The 15,942-nt window shown below is 39.3% G+C and overlaps 1 protein-coding gene across 1 annotated transcript; it reads left to right on the top strand.

Annotated features, from left to right (window-relative positions):
• Positions 1-5,402: 5,402 nt before the first annotated feature.
• On the top strand, positions 5,403-15,414 carry LOC128855712 (eIF-2-alpha kinase GCN2). The gene is made up of 14 exons (XM_054090853.1): positions 5,403-5,649; positions 5,714-5,898; positions 5,963-6,459; positions 6,538-7,168; positions 7,242-7,542; positions 7,765-7,950; positions 8,025-8,149; positions 10,923-11,141; positions 11,203-11,411; positions 11,472-11,767; positions 11,834-12,877; positions 12,943-13,725; positions 14,670-14,839; positions 14,911-15,414. The coding sequence occupies exons 1-14, from the start codon at positions 5,584-5,586 to the stop codon at positions 15,035-15,037; spliced, it is 4,839 nt and encodes a 1,612-aa protein (XP_053946828.1). The 5' UTR covers positions 5,403-5,583; the 3' UTR covers positions 15,038-15,414.
• Positions 15,415-15,942: the final 528 nt, after the last annotated feature.

Here is a 15,942-nt window from a genome sequence, read left to right as displayed (position 1 = left end):
TGGAGTGAAGATCAGCCAGAAGAATTGCAAGAGCTACCAATGTATCCAGAAAATGTCACAGTTTGATGCGGTTTATGGGCTGGAGGTATCATTGGGCCGTACTTCTTCAAAGATGCTGCGAATCGTAACGTAACTGTGAATGGGGAGCGCTACGGTGAAATGATATCCAACTTTTTTTGCTCAAAATGCAAGAGCTTGACTTGCATGACATGTGGTTCAGCAATACGGTGCCACATGCCACACAGCATGCGTAACAATGGACTTGTTGAGAGGCGAGTTCGGTGAACATTTTATTTCACGTTCGGGACCTGTCAATTGGCCACCCAGATCGTGCGATATAACGCCTTTAGATTATTTTTTGTGGGGCTATGTTAAAGCTCATGTTTATTCAGACAAGCCTGCTTCAATTAACGCATTGAAAGACAGCATTAAAGCATTTATATGTGAGATACTGGCCGAAACATTGGAAAGAGTACGCTAAAATTGGACTAAGCAGATGGACCATTTGAAGTGCAGTCGCGGTCAACATTTGCATGAAATAATCTTCACACATTAAATTATATTTATCGATTTAAAAAAAAACTTCATGAATTTCAAACTTTCTTATAGCTCTTAAAAAATCACCCTAGAACGTGGGATGGATTAAATAGTTTTAGTGCAGAAATATTTCCTGAACATGTTTCTACTATCATTAAACCGAGGGACTAGGGTGAAATATTTGTCAAGAATTTCTAATCCTCGTTGCTTTGTCTGAAATTAAAAAAACCAAACAGACTTCGTTAAAGCAATGTTAAACCTAGTAACTAATCGAAGCAATAAGCAAAATAAATTTTTTGGCAAAATGGCGGTTTCTAAAAAAAAATCGATTTCGACCAAAAGTTTGGCTTCAAATTGTTAAACAAAAATATATTTATCGGTGAGAAAAAATCTTCAATTAATTACTAAAACATATATTTAAAATTGGAGACTTTCGGTTTAGCCGTTTTCGAGTAATGTTGGAACCGACTTTGAAAACACCATTTTGAGAAAAATGGTTTAATATTAGAATATCACTTTAAAGCACTCTGAAATGCCTTTTCAAATGTGCGTGTAACATCGAAAATATTCACCGGAACGATATTAAATTCTCTGTGTGTATTCTTTAATATGAATATATACATACATTAAGAAAAAAATCGATTTTTTGAAAATTCTAACTATATATAACAATTGCAGACGTTATCGATTCGAAAATGTATGTAGTTATAAGCCTTCACGTTCATAGGCAAAATTGTTTTATAATTTCTAGAATTCGACAATTTAATACGATTTATTAGCTTTACATGGTATCTTTCCTTTTCTGCTATTAGCCAATCATTTACCCATATTTTTCTGCTTTTTGCTTTTTACCAGTTTTAGCATAGATTTTGTCGATTTGTTTATTAAAAACTTCTTCAACAATGAGAAATTTCTCATCTGTGAAAATAATATTTTCATAGCCTTTGGCCGCGTGTCACCGGAGAAGCTGCTTGCATCTATCGAGTATAATTTTCTTAAAGCGCTTCGTCAAAAGTAGACCAGTTGAGCGACGGAAGTCTTTCATGTGAAGATCATCTCTAATTAGTCTTGACATGGATCTGGTCGATATATTCATTTCCCTGGACATGATTTTCTGCTTTCTAAGGGGATTTCTGTTATTTCTTTGTCGAATGGTTTTTATGGCTGCACTGGTACGAACAACGCAAGGACGACCACTTCTCTGTCTGTCACTACAACAATCACTGCAATGCGATTTTCTTTAGCTCCCCACTCCATTGTTAATAAACGAAATTTGCCACGAAACTGAGTATAGTTTATGAGCAGACAATACATACGAACCAAGGCGAATTTATTACAGGTGACAGCAAACACATATAAGTAAAACCCTACATGTATTTGTTGTTGCGTTTGGTGCAAGCATCATGTCAAAATCAGCAAGCAAATGTAAACATACGAATGTAAACATACCAATACATACAAACAAAGCATATCATTTTGACGTAAGCCATACCTACGGCGAAAAATTCAGCTGGGTGAATGCTGTCACCTTATTAAATCCACCTTGATACGAACAAAAGCAAAAATAACGAAACCTTTTTCTGCGAATTCGCTCTCGCCGCATGCATTGTAAAATTTGTCACAGAATTTAAGACTAAGTACAGAAAGGATTATTCAAAATCAAAATTTTTAATGATTAATTTTGCGCTACTTTATATAAGTATAAAAATGCTGAAATATTTCAATGTTTTTGTTTTATTAAAACCGAAAATAAAACAAATTTACCAAATATTTCCTTTTGCGCTCCTTCAGCTGCTTCTTAACATAAGACTGTAAATTACTGCTGTCATATATTAGCAGTTCTGTACCTTTTCTATGCACTCTTTTTGGCTTTTCTTCGAAAAAAAATTTTAAAAATTATAATATAATAAAAATGTTGGATAATTAATTATTCGTTATGAAACACGGCTAATACAAATCCAATAGCAACAGCTGATTTCCGCGTTATCGAAAAGGTAGAAGAATCAATAATCAAAACTCGTTGATAAGCTATCGATAAATTCTTTCTAAGCAGAATTTTTTAATAACTTAATTTATGAGTACAAATCATAGTACAGCAAATGCAGCAACATATATATACACAGTTTTATTTTTAAAGCATAGTACTAAGTTCGCGTTTCACGTGGACGTCAATTTGTGCGTAGAATCGCGTCAGTGCAGTACTTAGTTCACGCTGTGAAAACACCGCGCAACATGTTAGCAACATGATGCCAGCAACATTTTTCACACCAATTTGAAATGTACATGTCATTTAAAATTGAGCCAAAACTGGCAGTCCGTTAAAATTGACAAACTGTCTAGAATTTTAAAATTTCACAAATTGTTGGGACAAGTAAGTTTACTTAAAAATACACTGTGCAACAAATTCAGGTTAGCAAAAATTAGGTCCATTCTGAGAATGGCGGGTGAAAATAGAGGCGAAATTAGAAGACCCGTATCGCGCCGTTTTTTTATGTTAGTTCGAATTTTTTTTTAATCGGCCTTCGAAGTTCGAAATCAGAGCAAAATTGTTTATATTGTTTTTTGGCTATAACTCGTCGACTAATTGATATTTTTTCAATCTGTAAAAGCCAAATTATTGCTAGAGACCTGTGCAACAATTACAATTTTTGAAAAAATTGATTTCGAAAATTTTTGTGGTACTTATGAAACAATATTCTGAAAATCGGCATTTGACTGCAAACTTCGAAGGCCGATTAAAAAAAAATTCGAACTAACATAAAAAAACGGCGCGATACGGGTCTTCTAATTTCGCCTCTATTTTCACCCGCCACTCTCAGAATGGACCTAATTTTTGCTAACATGAATTTGTTCCACAGTGATATCAACTTTCAAAACTTCAACCAAGCGTTGCCCTATTTTGTGTATAGTGGAGAACACAGCAATCACCGCAAAAAGCGTGAAAATACAATTGAATAATGAAGAGAGGAAGAAATTACTGGTGATTGTTAAAGAATTTCCATGCATATGGGGCAAACAGCGAAGGAGGATCACAGCAATCGAAACGCACTATACAGCGCTTGGTACAAACCAAGGCGAACTTGTTATAGGTGACAGCAACCACATATAAGTAAAACCCTACATGTATTTGTTGTTGCCTTTAGTCCAAGTATCACGTCAAAATCAGCTGTTTGTTTTCAGGGTGATTTGCTTTTGAAACGTACGCTGGAAATAGTCACAAAATAAAAAGTCGCCACATTTCCCACAGTTCATTGAAGATTTCGTATGTAGCTTATGTGTGAATTGTAAGTTCTTGTGGATATGGAAAAAATCATCAACGTTTGCGGTATTTTAATTATTAATACATATTTCAGAATTTTCCACGGGCATGCACAAGGTTAAATTGAATGTAGAGAGTGAAGTTGTTAAATATCAGCAATATGGTCTTCCACTGGAATCGGTGGCATGTAATTTTTCGTACTTGCGCAAAGGGGTGCAGGTTTGGGAATGGCTTTTGCCAATAATCTTACGGTTTGGCCCGTATGGGCAATATCCGCCTGGGCCAAATGGTCTACACATATTATATCTTTCCATCGTAGATCCATTCGACACGAATTTATCGATAATTCCCGTTTTCCTTCCTCAGCAGGAACTACAAAAAAAAAGGCCCTTTGCCCTTTTTAACTACTTTTGCACATAATTTACATTTTTCCATTTTGGTATATATTATTTAAACAATATTTAGATGGTTTCAATTCCAATTTAAAACTTTCAACGTACAATCACAAATGTAAACATACGAATGTAAACATACCAATACAAACAAAGCATATCATTTTGACGTAAACCATATCTACGGTGAAAAATTCAGCTGGGTGATTGCTGTCACCTATAGTAAATCCACCTTGGTACAAACCAAAGTTTTCGATTGCTTGCGGGGCAATGCCCACAAATTTGTTTGTTTGTATTTGTACAATTTCCTTTTTGACGTTTCTTCTCATTTGACATTCAACGTTGCTAGCAATATTTCACGACAAATGTACCTAATACAGGGTCCGCCATATAACTTTACGGAATTAAAAATACTATAAAAAAGAAACTACTCAATATTTTTCCAAACTGTTTTTTTTATTTTGAAGTACAATCCTTCCGGTTAATGATGGAACACAACTTCATTCATATGGCTGCCTCGGCTAGCCATGCACCATCCCATACGATCGGTCCAATTTTTCAACACATTTTCGATTGTATGCGGCTGTATTTCAGCTATGACATCGCGTATGTTGGTCTTCAGTGCATCAATTGTTGCTGGTTTGTTTCTTTAAGCGTATACACAACCATTTTCGTTCAGCGGAAGAATAAAACTAATTTTCTGTCATATCAGATGACAGATAAGTGTTACCATTCTTCAAATAATACCTAGTTCAAATTCGTAACAATAAATGGCGGGCCCTATACATGTTGCTGGCGAAATTCCACGGCTGTGAACTTTAGTTGTAGCTAAAAAACGTTGCTAGCCACTTGTTGCGCATTTCGAAATAATTGATACATTTCATGCATATCTCAAGATTTAGCTCTTGCAGATTTTCTCATGTACACGGATGTAATAGTATTACGGTAATAGTCGGACGTATATTAAATGTGATACCAAAACAATTCCAAGAATTCCACATACACTTTAACTTATGTAAATTAGTACTAAAGATCAACAATTGAGTGCGAAAGAGCCGAAAATAACGGAAACAAAACTTCCTCTCAAAAACTGAAGATGAGTAAATAACGATACTAATTAACATCGAAACCGAAAACCCCGCCAATTGTTTCTCCACTAGTTTTGCACTTTTGCGAGGGAAATAAAAACGTTAGAAAGTAACATAACATTCGCACACACATACGAGAGTAGAACATAGTTAACAGTAAACAACCTTTATTATTGGGGTTAAATTAAAACAAGTGATGTACAGAAGGCGAAAGTCGCTAACAACTGGATTAACAGTTTATAAAACAGAAGATCTGCAATCTTCGAACCAAAAGCCCTGCGAAAGCTAAGTGAAGAAGCAGCTCGATATGGCGGCGCCGGCTGAGAAGCAGTCATTTCGTGAGCAACAAATTCAAGAATTGGAAGCGATAAAGGTTAAACAAAAATATAATAACACCATAATTATGAGTTAAATTAATGAAATAAAAAAATTTGCAGTCAATTTATGCCTCCGATGTCGAGGTTTTACGTCCCAGCTGTGAACCAGATACGCCTGCCGCGCAATGGAAACCGACGGAAATACGCATATCGCTGGTACCATTGCGCGATTCTGCCAACACAAATACAGAACCTCATGCACGTATCAAATTGCACATTATATGCCCATCTAAATATCCAAAACTGTGAGTATTTCAATGTTTTTCAATTTTGTGATTGCCTGGCTACATCGGTATCAACACGTTGCAGTGCACCTAAAATACTGTTGGAAGAGCCTAAAGGTCTCTCCGATCAGCTGGTGGAGGAGTTGTTGCAACAATTGCAGCAGCAAGCGGAGAAGCAACGCGGGGAAGTAATGATTTTTGATTTGGTGCAAACCGTGCAATCTTTCCTACTTAAATACAATAAGCCACCACGCGGTTCTCTCTACGATCAAATGTTACAAGAAAATCAAAAGCGTGAAAAAGCGCGGCTCGATATGGAAAAGGAAAAAGAAATATTAGAGCGACAAACATGGATTGAAGAGATTGAGCGGCGCAAGGAATTGTTTAAAAGCGAAACTAAACGACGCGAAAGGCGTCGTACTATGAGCGAATCTAATTATGCCACCTCGTCGGAAAGTTCCGAAAATTCATCACCATATTTACGAGGAAGCCGTAATCCGAACAAATGTGTGATACATTGCAATAGCGAAAAACTGTATTTCCACAAAGTGGGCCGTCAAGTGTCAAGGGGTACTTGTTTGGGTGAGAAGGAACTTTAAATGTGCTAAAACATGTGTTCAATTTTTAATTTTTTTTTTTTTTTTGTGTTTGCTTACGAAGGCCACTCACGCAAAGGTCGCGTCGCCTACGCTGGCATTGATGACGACAACGGGCAGTTACTTTATTTAACGGAATGGACCATAAAATATTCACAATTAGAACAAAAATGTGGCAATGGTGGTCATTGTTACTGGCTTCATTCAGCGCCCAAATGTAAGGGTAACCATTCCGTTGATGATGTTATGGCCTCTATTGAAAAACGCGTTTTGATGCTCTCGAATTTACATCATAAAAATATCATACAATACCAATGTGTTCTATGTGTAAAACGGAAAGAAGGTCTTATCGTTTATCTTGCGCAAGACTTTTTACGCGGCACCAGTTTGCGGAATATATCATCGAGTTTGGGTTGGTGCATTGAGGGCGTGCGCATGGTGGCACAGGGTGTGCTCGACGCGCTAGTCTTCCTACACAATAAGGGCGTTTCGCATAGCTACCTCTTGGATAGCACAGTATTTTTGGATAATACGGGCACTTTGCGCTGCACGGACTTTTCGCTGGTGCCCAATTTGCTGGAACTGATTGGTGATGTAGAAGAACAACCAATGCGTGGTGATTTCCCAGCTTTGGGCGCACTCATCGAAAATCGAATGCCAACGCGTACAGTAGAGATGCGCGATTTTATCGCCAAGTAAATAGGATGAATTCCACATAATTGTATAGATTTCCTTTTTATTATTTACATTTAACTTTTGTTGTTTTAGGTGCTTTTCGGATCGTACACTCTCTGGATCAGAACTTCTCGAACATCAATTTTTGCGTGCATCATTGCTTGGACACGAGGATGAGACGGATGTACATTTTGCATTGCACCAGAGCGCAGCGCAACGGCGAGCCTCCGGCGGTGCAGCAGGTCTAGCATTGCAGCATAAAAAACAAGCAGAGAAACATTTGCCAGCAACGTTGACAGTTATGCCTATAATGCCGATGAGCCCGTCTAGACTCTCGAACGAATTTAAATTGATGACGTATGTGGGAGAAGGCGCATTTGGCGATGTGTTGAAAGTGAGTGAGAGACATTTTCATTCAGTACAGATGCAGATTTTTTTGTCTCCTTGTTCACTCCTCTCGGGAGCATAGGGCCTCGACAAGATTTGACTTGCGTTGGTTTCGTTAACCTATTTGATTTCTGACAGGGTAGGTGATTAGCTTACCCTGCAGATACAGGCTGTTAAAAAGCTAATGTGTAAAATATTTACTAAAATTACTGTAATTATTTACTTTCAGGTGCGCAATATATTGGACAACCGCGAGTACGCTTTGAAGCGTATTCCACTGCCAGCTCGTAGTCGCCAACTCTACAAAAAGATGACGCGGGAAGTTGAGCTGCTCTCGCGCTTGAACCACGAAAATGTTGTACGCTATTTTAACAGTTGGATCGAAACGTCAACTATATCAGATGAGGCAGAATTGGTTAGAAAGTTTTATTGATATCTCATAAAATACATATAATAATTATTATCTAAAAAAAATTGCATATAATACAGAAAAAATTAGGCGGCGGCGAAGGTTCATCCAGCTTTGAAAGCAGCTTCGAGCCAAAGGTATCACCGAAACTGGTTTCACCCAGGAAAAAAAATGAGACTTCATCCAGTTCATGGAGTGGCTGTGTGTAAGTACAAAATGAACTCTTATTTTGTTGCGTGATCCTAAATATTAAACACACACAAAGATTTCTTAATGCTTCGACTTGCCATAAATTCTGTGACAAATTTTACAATGCAAAAAAAAGTTCCGTTGTTGTTGCTTTTGTTCGTATGCATTCCCTACTCATAAATTATATTGAGGTTCGTGGCAAATTTCGCTTGTGAACAATGGAATGGGGAGCCTAGGAATATCGCTTTGCCGTGAGATTTACGAATTGCTGAAAAATCTTGGTATTTCGAGAATGTTTGTTTACCGCACGATCAATCGTTCTTCCCAAACGTCTCAAGTGACAGACAGAAAAAGGAGTGGTCGTCCTCGCGTGGTTCGAACCAGTGCAGTCATAAAAACCATTTGACAAAGAAATCGCAGAAAATCATGTCCAGGGAAATGAATGTATCGACCAGAACCATGTCAAGACTAATTAGAGATGATCTTCACATGAAAGCCTTCCGTCGCTCAACTGACCATCTTTTGACGACGAGCTTGAAGAAAATTAGACTCGACAGGTGCAAGCAGCTTCTTCGGTGACACGCGGCCAACGGCCATGACAATATTCTTTTCACAGATGAGACATTTTTCAATGTTGAAGAAGTTTTTAATAAACAAATCAAACTGCTAAAACTTTTAAAGACGCAAACAAGGTTGCACCAAGGGAACAGCGCGGCCGCCATCCAGCCCCCGTAATGGTTTCGTGGGGAGTGTCTTATAAAGAGGTCTTTAAGGGTTAAGACCGAGGCAAAAGTGTACAAGGAGGATGTCTTAGAAAGCCTGATGAAGCAGTTGAGCGGTACTTTCTTGAAGGGAGAGCTTCCAGGTCTTCCAGCAAGACTCGGCTCTAGCCCATAAAGCAAAAACCACCCAGCAGTGGCTAGAAAACAATATTCCTGCGTTCATAGCCACAGAAGATTGGCTGTCTGGAAGTCCAGATCTGAATCCATTTGACTACAGTTTGTGGCCAAAATTGGAAAACTTCGCCTGTCGATGTTTCCACGACAGTTGGTTCTATGTAACCGGAACGGCCCGGATTTATATCCGGCCAAGTACTGACAGAGCGAGCGGACAGAGCAGGCCGTTCCTGGAGTCAAATTCAACATCTAGACAAACGAAATTATAACTTGTTTATTGAGGTCCTATATTTCATCTAAAAACTATGGGAAGATATATATGTAGTGAATACCCCAACTACTAAGTTAATAACAAGAAATTATGTGTGGAAGAAAATGAATAATGACATACGAGAATGGGTTCGAAGCTGTCTTGCCTGCCAACCATGTAAGATCGCACGGCATACGAAAACTGAGCTGGGTTAGTTTGCAGTTCCAAGTCATCGATTCGAGCACGTCAATGTAGACATAGTTGGACCGTTTACACCCGCACGAAGTTTTACATATTGTTTAACATGTGTAGATCGTTTCTCACGATGGATAGAGGTAATTCCCTTGGAGGATATGACAGCAGAGACTGTAGCCCAGGAATTCCTTGATGGTTAGTCGGTTTGGCGTACCGAAATTCATTACCACTGATCAAGGACGTCAATTTGAGAGCAGTTTATTCAAGGAGTTGGCAAAGCTCTTGGGAGTCAAACATATACACACCACCAGCTACCACCCACAAGCTAATGGTATGGTGGATAGATGGCACGGTGTTTTAAAGGCTGCGCTTAGGTGTCACTCTGTAGATGCGAACTGGGTAGATGTGCTGCCTATAGTTCTGTTGGGATTAAGGACGGCAGTGAAAGAAGATTTAGGCGTTTCGGTGGCAGAAATGTTCTATGGGCAAACTATCAGACTCCCGGGTGATATAATAGGGACGGATGAAGATAACTCCATAAATCAACAGGATTTTTTACGAGAATTGCGTCAACATTTCGAAACAGTTAAGTCGGTACAGACTTCGCAACATGGGAAACCTGCTGTATTCATTCCTAAGGATCTACGATTTTGTAGTCACGTTTTTCTGCGGGATGACACTATTAAGAAGCCACTGAAAGCACCGTACGACGGGCCATACCTGGTGATCAGCAGATACCCTAAGACATACACCATACTGATGGGGTCAAAACCAGTCACAGTATCGATCGACAGACTTAAACCGGCATATTTTCCGATGGAAGAAGTAACGAATAGCGGTTAAGCAGTGATGTGTTTTCTGAAATTTTTGGAAAGGGGGTGATGTAGAGAATACCCTAATTACAAGTATAACAGGAGGTGGCAACATTGAAACGGCTAAATATTAGGAACCGTAGCTAAGTTCGCTGAAGAAAATTGAATTGCAATTGACTATTCATTCGATGTAAAACTCACGCGAGTATACAACAAACATTTGTCTTTTTATAATTACTTTGATTTGAATAAATGAAATATAGAACATCGAGGTTCTATATATATATGGACTGTCACTTCAGCAGCATTTCCCGTATATGTATGGGGAACTTTTATGCTGCGACAACAACAACAACATCGCCTGTCGTAGACCTCACAGATATTTCGTGAGTCTCCACGATCTTTGGTTCGAGCAGCGGCGTCAATATCCATGGAAACCGTGCGCGCTGCCATAGCTGAGTAGCCTGATCGTTCGCAAATGGTGACCATTTCGAATGAAAATTAATTTTTTTTTTTTTACTATTTTCCTCATAAAATAAAACTAACTTCATTAAAAAAAGTATTATACTTTCATATCTATAGCGGACTTAACTTGTAACAGAACTTATGGCAGTACTAAAAACATTTACTATTTAGCAAAAATGCAGCGGAATCCGAGTCCGATAGCATCGTGTTCCTTAATTCGCATGACGAAATTGTCAAGTACGTCGATGAGGAGGAAGATGATGAGGACGATGATGATGAAGAGGATGATGAGGCAGAGGACGAAGAGTCAGGACAGCCAAAATCGATTTCGCCTAAACCTATGCAAGTTATGTACATACAAATGGAATTTTGTGAGAAAAGCACACTAAGGTGACTGCACAAATTTTTAGCAAAAGAAAATAGACATTTATAAGAATATTTTACGCCGTAGAACTGCTATTGATGAGAACCTTTACAAGGACACGGAGCGATTGTGGCGCTTATTTCGGGAAATCGCTGAGGGTCTATCGCACATACACCAACAAGGCATCATACATCGTGACTTAAAGCCTGTAAATATATTTTTGGACTCGCATGATCACATCAAAATTGGTGATTTCGGCCTAGCCACCACCAGTTTTCTAGCGCTACAAAGCCAACGTACGCAATTGCATAGCTTACCATAATCCCTCGCTGATAGTCTATCGAAATTCATTTCAGACGAACACACTTCTCAACAACAAACGCAGCAAAATGGCTCGGCAGAAGAAGGCACTGGCACAGGCAAAGTCGGCACTACTTTGTATGTGGCGCCCGAATTGACTGGAAATGCCGCCAAGTCTACATACAGCCAAAAGGTCGACATGTACACCTTGGGTATTATACTATTTGAAATGGCGCGACCGCCGTTTAGCACTGGCATGGAGCGCGTACATACAATAGTCGCCCTACGCACCGCTACCATCTTGCTGCCAGATGATATGCTAACTGATAACCGTAATGAGAAAACGATCAAGGCAAGTTGCGCAATTAAAAAAAAAAAAACAGAAAAATGATAAATAATATCCACTTGGTATTTCCAGATCCTCCGGTGGCTATTAAACCACGATCCGGCACAACGTCCCACCGCCGAGGAGTTGCTCTCATCAGATTTGGTGCCGCCTGTGCAACTCGAGGCTAACGAATTGCAAGAGATGCTGCGCCATGTGCTTGCGAATCCCCAAAGCAAAGCCTACAAACATCTGGTGGCACGTTGTTTGCAGCAACAGAGCGATGAACTGCTGGAATACACCTATCATTTGGGTAGCAGTCGTAATATGAAATCGTGGAGCTCATCAATCTCGTTAGATGGCTTAGTTTCATTGAATCCTATTTTTGAATTTGTCAAATCGAAAGTAGTTGCTTTGTTTCGCAAACATGGCGCAATCGAGGTAGATACACCGCTGCTGTCACCGCTTTCGAAACGCACAAACGCCTGGAACAATCCAGTGCGGCTCATGACACACTCCGGCTGTGTGGTGGTGCTGCCCACGGATTTGCGCACCGAATTCGCTCATCACGTCACCATGAATGGCGTGAATATGATACGTCGCTATTGTGTGGATCGTAACTACCGCGAAAAGAAGGTATTCAATTTTCATCCCAAGCAAAGCTACGAATGTGCCTTCGATATAATTACACCGTACGCCAGTAGCCCGCTCGTAGACGCCGAACTCTTGTCGCTTGCCTTCGAAATCAGCAATGAGATACCGCGAATACGTGAGAAAAATTTGCGCATACGCATGAATCATACCCATCTGTTGCGCGCCATACTGCTTTACTGTAATGTACCTAAGAATTCGTACACCGAATTGTTTGCAAATATAGCGGATTGCACTGAAGGACGTATTTCTAAATTTCAATTTCACTCTGCCGTTACGGTTATCATGGAGAAATCGCGTTCCTCTGCTACGGCGCTAATTGAATTGTTGTTGGCGACTTTCCAAATCAGCACCACCAGAAGTAATGTCGACGAAACGGCGTTGAAATCGCTGGTGCGTGGCAAAGGTGAGGCAGCTTCGTTGGCTAAGAGCGCGCTCAGGGAGTTGGGCACCATTGTGAGTTTGGCACACAGTCTTGGCGTCACGGTGAGTGCATCAAAACACTGGCAACTGGCTTGCATTAAGTTAATAATTCCATTTGATTTTCTCAGTGTCCAATACATATTTTTGCTGGGATGCCCGACGGTTTCGATCGTGCCAGCGGCGGTGGGGTTGTGTGGCAATTATTTGTCGATCTTAAACGAAATCGAAGTACTCATTCAGCGCTGTTGGCGAAGGGCGAACGCTACGATACAATGTTGAATGAGTTCCAGAAGCAGGCACAAGGTTTCAATCAAAATGCACCGGGTCGTGTCATCAGCGGTGCTGGGCTTTCGTTTTCATTGGACAAACTAGTGGCTGCAATGGATGTGGAGTACGTGAAAGATTGCCGTGCCATAGACGTCGGGGTGTGCGTGTATGGCACACATCCGCCATTTAAATATGTCACCGATATTATGCGCTTATTGTGGGCGGCCAACATACGTTGCTGTGTCGTAGAGTCGGTAAACGGTTCGGGTGATGAAGCACAAGACTTGGCCAAGTTGGGTGCATTGCATGTGATTTTGGTGGCCGAGAATGGTGGTCTGCGTGTGCGTTCGTGGGACCGCGATCGTGCTCAGGAACGGCACGTCACACGCTCGGAACTCGTTGATTTCATACACAAATTACGGCCGGAACTAAACAATGCCAGCGCCGTTGACTCGGCCACCCAGGCAACGGCTAGCAGTCCGGGTAGCAATACGGGCTATGGTGGTGGTGGGGGCTTGAGTACGTCTGCGTCAGGTTCGAGCATAAAAAGCAGCTATAATCTTGGTCAATGGCCGGATGTTCAGGTGGTGTTTGTGATGCATGAAAAGTTGACATCCAACTTGAGGCGGCGCTATGAAAACCAGGTAGAGTATCAAATAAGCCTCCGTTGGGCGACCGAGTGTGGCCAGATTTTTTCGACTTTGGACGTGCATTGAACATACAGGGTAGCCAATATTCGACAGACCCATGTGGCAACCCTGTATCTTTTGACAGAGACGTCAGATCGCATAATGACATACCGCGTTGGAAGCATCAGTCCCAGCAGATTTTTACCATGGAACAGTACACGCCACGCGAGCGCTCCCAAATTGTTGAAATTTACATTCAACAAAAGAAGTCAATTGTGAAAACTCAACGTGCATATAAAAAATTAAATAATGTGAAAAGTGCCCCTTCTAAGAACTCCATTAAACGTTTGTACGAAAGGTTTTCGACTGGTGATGCTCTTTCTAATCAAAAGAGGCCAAATCAAAACCGACCAAGGCGATCGGATAAGAATATTGCTCTTGTACGGGCCAGTGTTGAGACGTCGCCAAGGACATCCCAAAATCGCCGTTCTCAGCAGTTGGGCATTGCTCGGACCACTTTACAACGAATTATCCGCATTGATTTGCATTTATTCCCGTATAAGATTCAATTGACGCAAAGACTGTTGCCTGCGGACAAGCCTCGTCGATTGGAATCATTCGGTAACGTAGAACCGGCTGCCATGGGAATGACGGGTAGGAGGTCTCTGAGCCCAATTCAGTCCCCTTCCTGGCAAGCTCATCAGCAATTTAACTTCCCTCTATGTTCCTATGTCCTGGAACCCAGATCAGAGAAATGTTACCTGCACCTTCTACTATGTAGCTTTCTGAAATTTCTAATTTGCTATCGATTTTTCGATATAACCTTTTAAAAATGATCATTGAACAGCACGAAAAGAAGCCAGTCTCGATTGCCCAAGCGAAGGTTTTTGAAAAAGGTGTCCCACGGAGGGTTAAAATAATATATTCCCACTTTCTTATGCGTTTGCTTTCATTGACAGGTTACACAGCAAATGTCTACGACACTCTCGCAGTTCACGAAAAAGGAAAATGTGGTTGTGCTGGTGGTGGAGCTGTCACCAACGATAGTCAATGCTATCGTGGGCGCAATAAATCCGCGTGATGCAAACAAAAAGGAGACTGAAGTTGAAATCAACAATGTGATGGAAAGGTTGTTTATTGTTTATTTACATTGCAAGCGTAAATTAAATGAATCTATCTTCTGATTTTTCTCCTTCGTAGGTTTCCTAAGTTCAAACGCTATATAATTGAAATAACGGATGAGATTATCGACTACCTAAGCGGTGACAAAGCGTCCGTAGTGGCCTTATATACCATTTCGGGCTCGTATTATCGCGTTATCATTTGATCATCAATGACAATGTTTATATTTCTCACATTGGCCGACTATTTTGTAAAAAATCTTTAATATTTATGTATGTAGATTGTATTACAATATTTATCTGTTTCTGTTATCATTAAAATTTTGTTCGAATTTCTGAAAAGTTTGATGAAGAATTTGTTTAAAACATAACCTTCTGCCAGCGCAAGTGATTTTAGTCAATTAACCAACCAACAAATGTATTTTTACAAACATACGTCTTATTTATATTCTATTTATCTATTCTATACTAATAAATTATTTTTAAGTTTCAAGTAATTTTCTCAGCTGTGTCAAATACGTAAATTATAGTCGATGTTTTTAATAAAGTGCAAAATCTCGAGTTTGTAACTATGTGAATATAACTGTTGGATGACTTGTTTAAATGGCAGCATTTTTCAACAAATAGTAGTTTCGTTACTTTAAGTCTGTTCATGAAAAATTAGCCAGTAACTTAGTTTCCGAGAATTCGAAATATCAAAAAAAAAGTACGGGAACGCAAAACCAGTAACAATTTGCAAGTTTTACGAACAGCTGATTAAATTTTTGGCGGGAAAAATCACAAAAAATAAAAAAAAACTCACTCATAAAATTAAACGAAAAAAATAAACCAAATAAAATTAAAAAAAATAAAGCAAGTAAAATTAAAAAAAAAAATAGAGCAACTAAAAAATAAAAAAATAGAGCAAATAAAGTTTAAACAAAATAAGGCAAATTAAATTAAAAAAAAAAAAGAAATTAAAAAACAAAAAAGAAAATAAAATTAAAGAAAAAAAAATAAAGCAACTAAAATAAAAAAAAATAGAGCAAATAAAATAAAAAAAAAATAAAGCAAATAAAATAAAAAAAAAAATAAATCAACTAAAATTAAACAAAAAAATTAATAAAGCCAA

This window comes from Anastrepha ludens, chromosome 2 (assembly GCF_028408465.1).
Source record: "Anastrepha ludens isolate Willacy chromosome 2, idAnaLude1.1, whole genome shotgun sequence".
Taxonomy (NCBI): Eukaryota; Metazoa; Arthropoda; class Insecta; order Diptera; family Tephritidae; genus Anastrepha; species Anastrepha ludens.
This window is presented reverse-complemented; position numbering and strand designations above follow the sequence as displayed.